General features: G+C 40.1%; 1 protein-coding gene across 1 annotated transcript; it reads right to left on the minus strand.

Annotated features, from left to right (window-relative positions):
- Window positions 1–5896: 5896 nt before the first annotated feature.
- On the minus strand, window positions 5897–9100 carry LOC148163123 (E3 ubiquitin-protein ligase RLIM-like). The gene is made up of 2 exons (XM_088028575.1): window positions 8860–9100; window positions 5897–7554 (listed from the first exon to the last, which is right to left on the minus strand). The coding sequence occupies exons 1-2, from the start codon at window positions 9098–9100 to the stop codon at window positions 5897–5899; spliced, it is 1899 nt and encodes a 632-aa protein (XP_087884701.1).
- Between the last annotated feature and the right edge of the window lie 1776 nt (window positions 9101–10876).

Here is a 10876-nt window from a genome sequence, read left to right on the forward strand (position 1 = left end):
TCATATAATAAAAAGATGTAAAATGTTTGGTTAACTATTGTAAAGATACTGCAGATGAAGATACTGAGGTCTCAAAGCAAGTTGATGACGGGTAATATTACTCAACAGAAACACTACATTTCTGTGTGAAATTTTCAGTACATGCAGTGTTTTGATGTTCATATTGTTGTGTGCTCAAACTCGTTTGCACTTATGGAAGAATTTTTATACTTCATGGAAGATTGAGAGCTCAACTTATTTTTATGGTTAGCCAAAAATGATAGGCTTTATGTTGCTATCAAAGACCTATCCATTGGCTATAACTGCTTTCAAAAAGAATTTATTATTCGGATAAGGTTTTCTTTTTTTAAGTAGGCCAGAATAAACAAACAAACAAACAAACAAACAAATAACTAGAAAGAAAGTAAAGGAGAAATTTGTTAAGAAGGGACTATTTATGTTCATACTCATGAGTATAATTGATGCTGTGGATTTAAACTAATAGGTTATAATGTAAAAAACAGATCAAGTGGAGATTAGAAAATTCAGGTACAAATCTTCCCAATTTCTGATATTTGGCAGAGCAGATATAGAGGAATGTGATTTGGGAGCTCAGTCTAATACTCAGCAATTGTTTTGAGACAAAAATAAGCCTTATAATTTGAAAATCGGTATTAAATTGTGCTTATGATATAAGCAGCATACACTGGTAGAGTGGGATCAGTTGATGTGAAGTAAAGTTAAACTGTTAAGATATTGGCAGTTTTTCAAACAGGAAGGATATTGTCGTCTTGAAGCTTCGATAGCAAGAATTAGTTAGGGATTCCATTCTAGGGAAAAATGGTGCCCAAAGGTCAAGAATTGTATTTTTTGCAGGACCAAGAATATAATAAATTTATAGTAGGCCTAGAAGTAAGACATTGAGCCATTTAGGACTCATTGTAATACTTTTCTAGGCATAGGGTGGATCGTGGATGAATTAGTTTTCTGTTCTGCATAAGAAATTGGCACAAGTGTAGTGACTTAAAACAACATCCCTTTATTAGTTCACAGGTCTTTAAGTCAGGATACTGGCATGAGGTGACTTTGGTTCTCTGATAAAGGTCTTTTTTTTTTTTTTTAAAGATTTTATTTATTTATTTGACAGAGAGAGACACAGCGAGAGAGGGAACAGAAGCAGGGGGAGTAGGAGAGGGAGAAGCAGGCTCCCCGCTGAGCAGGGAGCCCGATGTGGGGCTCGATCCCAGGACGCTGGGATCATGACCTGAGCTGAAGGCAGACACTTAACGACTGAGCCACCCAGGCGCCCCTCTGATAAAGGTCTTAAAGGCCTGAAATCAGTATTAAAAACCTTGTCAGATAATTTGAACATCTAATTCATTTTGGGATTGGCATCATTCATCATTTCTCATTCAAGTTGTCATGTATCTGGGTCTCGGTACGAAAGGTGATGTTTTATTGTCTCTTGAACGCTCTGGCTATTATGTTAGGATACTTTGGTTCCTGTTTAAAGTTTGTTTTGTTTTGTTTTGTTTTGTTTTGTTTAAATTTTAGCAGTGATTTTGTTTAGTTTTGGTACACAGTGCCTCTTCTACTTTTGTGGACTGTGGTTCCATGACACTCTAATTTTCAGAACCTTTGTGGTACTATTTTGTCGGCTTGATTTATCTTGTGCAGGTGGGGTTAGTACAGATCTGTGCCTGTGCTGCTTAAGCGGGCAGAAAAAGCCTTCCAGGCCAGGGCACCTGGTGCTTCTAGATGGGGGAAGGGAAACTCTGGTCAACTTGGATGAAGAGCACTTCCTGGGCCAGGCACTTGTGTCAGGATCTCCCTTGTCTGTAAGGGATGGTGGGTACTTACCAAGTTGAGAGCTTTTTGTGGTGTTGGTAGGTATAGGCAAGTTGCCTGGTATCTCTGGGTATGGGAGAGGAGTCTCGGGCCCGGCTAAGGAGAAGACCACTTTCCAGGTGGGAGCTTTATATGGTAGGATCACTTTTGCTGGTACCCTTGACCACCAGTATGTCTGGGTGGGGAAAGGGGGCCTCAGGCCCAGTGGGGAAGGAAAGCACTTTTCCAGGTCACTTACTGTCGGCTGGGCTTCCAGCTGTTTCTCTTTACAGCTTCTGCAGAGCTCTCCTGATGTTTTCAGTGGGACTCCCAGTTGATGTGGTGGAGGAACAGCCTATTTGAACTGCTTTCTGTTACTCAGTTGGGAGTTAGGAAGTGCTGAGCCTGGGTCACCTTTTTCTTTTGGGAGGGGGTCATAAGATGTCCTGCCACGAAGTTGTTCTTCCATTCCAAGGGTCCCTAGCCAATTCACTTTCTCCTTTCAAACTTTCAGAGTTCTCCTTTGGTTGTCTCATGTTATTTCTAGGACATAGAGTTGTACTTACAGGGGCGCCTGGGTGGCTCGATCGTTAAGCGTCTGCCTTCGGCTCAGGTCATGATCTCAGGATCCTGGGGTCGAGCCCCGCATCGGGCTCCCTGCTCGGTGGGAAGCCTGCTTCTCCCTCTCCCACTCCCCCTGCTTGTGTTCCCTCTCTTGCTGTGTCTCTCTCTGTCAAATAAGTAACTAAAATCTTTATAGTTGTACTTATAGAGGGGGGGAGCAGGAAGAAGGGGTATAAACCACCTTATCTGGACTAGAAATCCTGTGACTTTTAAGGGCTCACGTGATTAGGTCAGGCTCATTCTGGATAATCTCCCAATCAACTGTACCATACATCATAACCTAGGAATGGGAATGATATTCCATCACAGTCACAGGTGATATTCCAGGGGAGGGGCTACTCTAAAAGTCATTGGGGGCCATTCTAGAATTCTACCACCAAGGCATATGTGAATGTTACTGAAACATTGATTAGGCGGTTGTTATCCTCCGGGAGGTTGGAACACGTTAGGATAGCAAGCAGACAAGTACTGCTATAATTATTCTACTCACTTTAAATGAAATAGATGTGGTATCTGAAAGACTTAGTAATAATCAGAATATACAAACAACTTTCAGAATTTAATGTGAATTTCAGAGGTTCATTTAAGACTTCATCTCCAGCCATGCAAATACCGTCTGTGTGAAAAATGTTCTAGCTCAAGGATGTATTAAAAGACTTGGCCAGCACACCCTGTTTATATTTATGTTTCTGTGTAATTACTGTGGCTGCCAGCAATTCACATAGAAAATAAAGGTCAGGGGCGCCTGGGTGGTTCAGCTGGTTAAGCATCTGCCTTGGGCTAAGTCATGATCTCAGGGTCCTGGGATTGAGCCCCACACTGGGGCCACCTGCTCAGCAGGGAGTCTGCTTCTCCCTCTTCCTCTGCCCCTCCCCCTTGCTCGTTCTCGCTCCCAAATAAATGAATAAAATCTTAAAAAAAAAAAAGAAAGAAAACGTCAGTGATGATTCTGACTTTAAATTTTTAGAGAAAGTGTATACTTAACACTGACCATATTTATATAGGTTGCACGCTATACAAAATTTATAACTGTTGCTTTGGTTATAATACAGTGTACTCTCCCCTAAACCAGGATTGAAAACTTTAAGCAAAATTTGCTGGTTTGGCCAATATACAAAAAATGAAAACAAAAACAAAAAATTAAAAAACTCCAGAGTTTCCAGGCTGAATTAGGAGAAAAATCCTTCACTCTGTTTGGATTGGAAAGGAAGCATGACCTAAAATTTGATCTTATGGACGATTTTATGGACAGACAATGCCTTGATTTATCATATAAAATGCCTCACAAGGTACAAATTTGGTAAATTCATTATTTTCCATACCTGGTGATCTGATCACTTGTACCAAGAGTTAGAGGCCAAAAACAATCCTTATGAACAAGAGTGGAGGAGGGCTTACATTAACTGGACCATTGTGACGCAGGCATGATTTTGAAGTGAGAGCAAAATTTTCCTGAAATACTCTGTCATTATCCCCTTTCTATTATTTAATTTCCTTGATTTAAAAATAGGATAAACTTGGGGCACCTGCGTGGCTCAGTCGTTAAGCGTCTGCCTTCCGCTCGGGTCATGATCCCAGGGTCCTGGGATCGAGCCCCGCATCGGGCTCCCTGCTTGGCGGGAAGCCTGCTTCTCTCTCTCCCAATCCCCCTGCTTGTGTTCCCTCTCTCGCTGTGTCTCTCTCTGTCAAATACATAAATCTTAAAAAAAAAAAATAATAAAGTGTCATGGTTTTGGGTGTGATACTTTGTTGGGGACGATTAGAGTTGAATTAAGTAGGCATGTTTTTGAACTCCAGTTTTTCAGATTACAACTTGGGAGGCTCTAAGCAGTAATTGGGTGCTTTGGATCATTCACATAAAGATTAAGATATATAAACCATAAGACACTTTATAAGAATAAAGGATATGTTTTTAAAAAATCATATGAACTAAACTTATAAATGAAAAGAAATTCGGGGCACCTGGGTGACTCAGTCGGTTAAGCGTCGGACTCTTGGTTTTGGCTCAGGTCATGACCTCAGGGTCCGGGGATCGAGCCCAGGGTCCTGGGATCGAGCTCTGAGTCCTGGGATCGAGCCCTGAGTCCGGCTCTGTGCTCAGCACGGAGTCTGCTTGACTTTCTCTCCCTCCACCGCTTTTCCCCGCCCGCGTCCCCCCACCACGTTCTAAAATAAATCTTTAAAAAAAAAAAAGAAATTGAGACTTGAATGTACTTATAAAAAAAACTGAAGAAATACCTATACTGGCTTTTTTCCTTAGTTGTTTACCATCACAGCAAAGCAAAGTGTGACATGTTTAAGAGCAACGCAATTAAATTCTATGGCTTTCTCATCTCATCACTTCTAAAGATAGTGTACTTGTTCTCTTCTTCATGGTACCAGCTCTGAATAGATGAAAGGAAAATTAAAAGAGGATTGTTAAAGAGCTGAGTCGAAGAGCGGAATGGAGGGCAAGGGGAAGAAGCAACTACCACCTCCCTCTACACCTTCAAGCCTAGTGGTGATGATACTGGTTTCTCCCAGTTGCTAGCCTCAGGGTACTTCATCATCTCTTGGTTTCCTTTCATTCTTTACACATTTTTAGTAAATAGTCTCTTCATTAAGCCCTATTCCCTCACCCTTTTCAAGTGTGCCATCAATTTTTGCCCAGGACCCTAACTGATCCATTAGTAGTGGAAAATGGGAGAAACTTTAAGGTAGTATTAAGGGTTGGGATAAACTGCTGGGAAGAAAGATAGGAAGAGAAAGTTTTTAAAGCTTTTTACAGCATACTATGAACGTAATGACTTTTTTATGTGAGTGACTCTCATAAATTCTTAACTTGCTTAATTATTTTGGTTGTGTTCCTGTCTCTTTGCATGCACATCTAAGATGAGCCACGGCTATGAGAGGTCTGGGATTTGCATGACTAGATAAGACTACTAGGCTCTATGTGGATTGATTATATATTAAGACATTGCTCTCATGGAATCAGGAACATCCCACCCTAGTGTTCCTGCTAAGTTTCTTTTGAATTCGGTGATCCATTATGGTGTGAATTTTGTTTCTGCTCTCAGATAGGACAATATTGTTTGGTTTTTTAATGTTTCCTTTTATTTTGTAACAGAAATTGAGGAAAGTCTGGTCATTCCTTCAGGAACCAATGATTCAGTTCAGAGTGTTACACTGGGATTCAATTTTAGATTAGATTCAGATTCTTATATTTAACAGATAGGAAAATATTGTTGTCAGATAGGACAAAATATATATATATATATATATATATATATATATATTAATTCTGGAACAGAATTTGGGGAAAGTCCAGTCATTCCTTCAGGAAACAATTATTCAGTTCAGATTGTTATATCGGGATTCAATTTTAGATGAGATTCAGATTGTTATATTTAAGAATCACTCCAAAAATGGGTATTAGGCAGGCCACTACTGTTTGTCCATCACTATAAACGTTTATATAGCTGAGAATTTAGATCTCAGAATTGTCTCTTTCTCCAGAATCTACTGCTTCCCTACGACAAATAGGACAGGTAGAGTTCTCCGACAGCCAGCGATCGATACAGTGGACATGAAATTCATGGGAGCAAGGTAGGATGCGAAGTCTGTTGCCTTCTGTGTACTCTGTGATGCAAATACTACAGGCTTTCAATGCACCACTTTTACCAACAGATCTTACAGCCAAGTTGTCAATTTGTGCTTTGGTGAGTCCTGTAGTTTCGTCATGATGGTCTTCATTCAAGAGGATAACATGATCCAGATTAAGGGAGGTCCAAGAGTCACTTTCATCAAATATTACTGGGCTCATAGGTCTACTTTCTCGCCTGGTTTCTGATGGTGGGCCTGTTGGTAAGCTTATTTCATTACTGCCTCCAGACATCAGTGATCCAATTTCTGAATTTTCATCACCGGAGCTGGAACTGGAAACAGGACTAGAATTGAAACTAGGTATGTAGCTGGAATTTGAACTAGAAATCAATGAAAAATTTGAATGGAAATCAGGACTAGGATTTGAATTGGAACCAGAACTAGTCCTACCACCAGAACCATCTCTTTCATTTGGTGACTCTGCCCTTTCCCTGTTTTGACTTGAGGGTGAGACCCCGTGCGCTAAATCACTGTCACTGCCCATAAGGTGACTTGAGTCACTGAATCTTGTCACGGTCTGCGTTAATGTGCTCTGAATTGCAATAGATGTTGTATCATTTAAATCAGTATTTAAAATTCTGTGAATGGGACTACTGATGGTACTGACATAAGCTGTTGTATCTGTCTGCTCAAAAGGTGGAAACGTATGCCTAAGTCCTCCTTGTTCACTTTCGAAAGTGACCGTGTTGTTTAGTGTCTCAGATGTTAACAGAGTTCTGCTAGCTATGCTATCACTATCAGAATATGCCCCAAGATGAACTTGTCCGACTTCAAGATTGCACATTATGGTTGAACTTGTCTGTTCCACTTCCCAAGATTCACCATCACTGGTTGGGTCTGAAGAACTTTCTTCTTGAACAGCATTCCTTGTTCCGGAAGTTGAAAAAAGACCCCGATTTTGCAGCTCAGGTTCAGTTATTTGCTGTCTTGATGTTTCTTGGTGCTGAATTCTAGAAAATAACTCGGGCTCCTCTACTAGAAGCTGCTCAAAAATCTCAGGTGCTATATTCTGATGATATCTTAGTAAAAGTTCACTCAGTGAATTTGGAGCTGAACTACTTTCAATTCTTGGTCTGGTTCTCCGATGCTCTGGGCTCCTGCTTCTTGCTCTTCGCTGACCACTGGTAACTGGCACTTCTATTAATGTTTCAGTTGTGCTTTGTTCTGATGTAGGTCGTCTTAAAAATGTTGATCCAGATTGTGTGTTTTCCGCTTGCCTTTGGATGTGTTCTATATTGTCTCCTCTGGGAAGTCTTGTAGATGGTACGTACTCGTTCTCTGGATTTGGGCTCCCATTATTAACATTAAAATTCATTTCTAAGCCAAATCTGGAATTATTGCTATTTGAATTAATTTGGCTCAATTCTTCCCAAGATTGGTTTTCTGTTTGCCCACTTGTCACATTTTCAGTTTGTCCAAAAAAGCTAATCCAGTCTAGTAGAGAGTCACCACTAGATGTATTGTCAGAAGAATCTCCTCTACCTGTTAACAAAAAAAAGTGGGGGCTGAGAGGAACTACCAAAATTAGAACCATCATAAAATAGCACTCTGAAACCTTGTTTCAAAGGCAAACAAAAAATTAGAACTTTAATACTCAGATGTTTTAAACATAGTTCACATTTACAGAGTTAATATTTTGTAAATGACATTTTCTAGATGTACAAGTAGAGGCAGGAAAGTTTGAGTTCCTTCTGAAAAGAGCTAGCTAATCCTAGATAAATTTAGAGAATTTTTTTTTTAAAGGAATCTGGAGGAAGTCTGTTTTCAATATTTCATCATATACATGGCTTGTGTACCACCGTGGGAGGACAGTCGAGAGAACATTTTTTTTATTCCACTGTCAAAACACTAATGCAATTAAACAAGGTTAAGGTACAGTGCTAGTATTTTAGTTCAATTTACATTACAGCCTAATTCTCATTAGCCTACAACATTACTTTCTTCTAGGCTCTTAAGTGCTTATGGTAATACATGAAGTTGTTTTAAAATATAAGACTATTGTAGCCGTGCCCAAATTTAAATAAAGTTTATAGCTTTAAAAGTTTTTGAATACTTCTTAATGTTACCCAGATTTTGAGTTGACGTGAAATTGAAGGTCAGATCAAATGAATGGACTGAACCTAGCATAGTATATATGAGGTTGTATTTAAGAACCAAACTATTATATAGCGTTTTCAGTCGATAGTAAAATTCTCTACTTCACGCTAGGAGAGAAGCACCAGACCTGATTGGAGCAGGATTTCTCCACCTTAGCACTGTTGACATTTTGGTGCTGGATGATTCTTAGTTTTGGGGAGCTATCCTATCCATTGTGAGGCGTTTGGCAGTCTCCTTGGCCTCTGCCCCCTATTTGCCAGTAACACCCAGTCATCATTTTTGACAACCAAAAATATCTCCAGACATTGTCAGATGTCCCTTGGGGATTGGGGGCAGAATTACCCCCAGTTGAATAGAGTATATATATGTTTTTTTTTGCTGGAGAGGAATTCCCTGTCTTTATAGAAAAAATAATTCCGGAAGTAGGAGGGACTTTTAGTTGAGGTAGAAAACCAAGAAAGATATCAATAGGCTGTTTCACACTGTTTCCCATTAAAGTAACCCAAATGTGAACTGGGGAAAAAAAAAATCTTGACATTCTCACCAAAAATCAAGTAAATACCAGTTCTTTTTTAATGAGAAGTTACTTAGCACCAAATTAATGTGTGCCACTTCCGTATCGTCTTTGGCTGACACTACTATAAAGTTCCTTACCCATCCCATTCTATTTTCCCTAAAAGTGAACTATACCTGTATTTTCGTCTAAATTTTGTGGTGGGTCTTTAATTCGTTGAAGTCTCCTCTGCAACTCTTCTAATGTAGTTTCACCTGGGATGCCCAGCAAATTGTTATCCCTCATAAGCGTGTAATCTTCTTCACTCAGGTTATTTACAAATTGAAAGAAATCTTCTTCCTGGACCAATCGGTCCATCTGACTTCTGCGCAGGGCCGCAGATTTATCTTCTTCATCGTCGGAACCTGAATTTTCCATCTTGATGAACGAGTGGAAGGATATCTGACTTTTATGACATGCTGTTGAAAAACAATAACTGGGTCTTAATTTATATACGAATATATCTATATAATATATGAAATACACTAACTGGATTCTCTTTCTGCTTCGGTTAGAGTGCCGGAACCCAACGCGGTTGGATCTGCCTGCGCGTAGGTTTCTCCTCCCCCCGCGTAGGTTTCTCCTCCCCCCGCCCCCCCTCACCACAGTGCTGCGGCGCCTTATGAGTTCCTAGTTGAGACTCGCCTTTATCTGAGAGCGTGCTAGGCGCCGTTGCCTAGGTATCCATTGTATTCCTCATTGTTACCAACTAGGGACTACATTCATTCGAAACCGGCAAATACTGCGGAGGCCTATTGTGTGCCAAGCACTGTCCTTCACCTCCTTTTACCTGCATGAACCTCTTCTCCAGGTTTCAGGAGGCTTTTCCACGTTCTGCTATGCTCTAGTTATTTGTTTGTTAAATTAAAGAACCCAAATACAGCTAGTTATATTACATATGACTGCCTTCTTCAAAAGGTCACAGCGAAGTCACTCTAGTCAAATGTAACAGTTCTCGTTTTCAGGTGCCCAGGGAACTCTGTTTTCTCCTCATGAATTCCTCAAATCATCAGTACTCACTAAGAAAGCCCACAGTTTTTTTTGTTTGTTTGTTTCAAAGATTTTATTTATTTATTTGACAGAGAGACACACAGCGCGAGAGGGAACACAAGCAGGGGGAGTGGGAGAGGGAGAAGCAGGCTTCCCGCTGAGCGGGGAGCCCGATGCGGGACTCGATGTGGGACTCCATCCCAGGATCCCAGGACTCTGGGATCATGACCCGAGCCGAAGGCAGAGGCTTAACGGCTGAGCCACCCAGGCGCCCCCAAGAAAGCCCACAGCCTTTGATAATTTACCAGAGCCGTAGCTGAATTTCTTTAGTTGGGTCTTTTCCTTTTCAATGTTTTATTATCATTTTTATTATTATTTATTATTTTTAAATATTGTTATCCTTTTCACTCTTACTGGCCTCCTCTTTTATTCTACAGTCCCTCAAGCTTCTGTGAAAGCAAAACAAAACAAAACAAAAACCAATAAAAACTTTCGCAGGTTTTCTGGTCAGTTCCTTAAGGAAATTTCCACAAAAGCATAGGTTCATTTTTGTTCTCCTTTCTCATAAATATTATAAATAATCCTGAAATCTGGCCAGAACATCACAGGCACTTTTAAAACAGATCTAAAATAGCTATTTTGCCTGCTGTGATGTGTGCTGATTTTGCTGATTTTGTTCCATGTATGTTAGTGCAGCCAGGATGGCATGGTGAGAATAATGCTCATTTGCAGTGCTATCTGGAGGAGACCTCTCAAGAGTTTTTGGACTCATTAATATTACCAGTCCCACTTAACACTGGTTTTGGAATCCTTCAACTTGTTCGTGTAAAGACAAGATTTGGCTATGGAATTTGAAACACTATTCAGTTGGACTTATTTAACAATGAATCTGTCCAGCATAAACAATCACTTAATGTCCACGAGAGATATGTCAAATATTGCAGAAATCTGTACTCCCAAGTAATTTATTTTCCAGGTGGTGGAAACGTCACGCAGAAACTGCGAAAATATAATATATTATATGCGATAAGAGGTTTATATCTATAATACTGTATAAGTACAAGGAACTGTGTGATGATTATTTAATGGGAGTTGGGGAATATTTCACAGATAGTACATTTAAATCTGGATCTTTATAATTATGAGGTTCTACTGGTGGAAAGT

This window comes from Eumetopias jubatus, unplaced genomic scaffold, assembly GCF_037043125.1.
Source record: "Eumetopias jubatus isolate StellerSeaLion01/CBP00866 unplaced genomic scaffold, mEumJub1_p1.0 scaffold_11, whole genome shotgun sequence".
Lineage (NCBI taxonomy): Eukaryota > Metazoa > Chordata > Mammalia > Carnivora > Otariidae > Eumetopias > Eumetopias jubatus.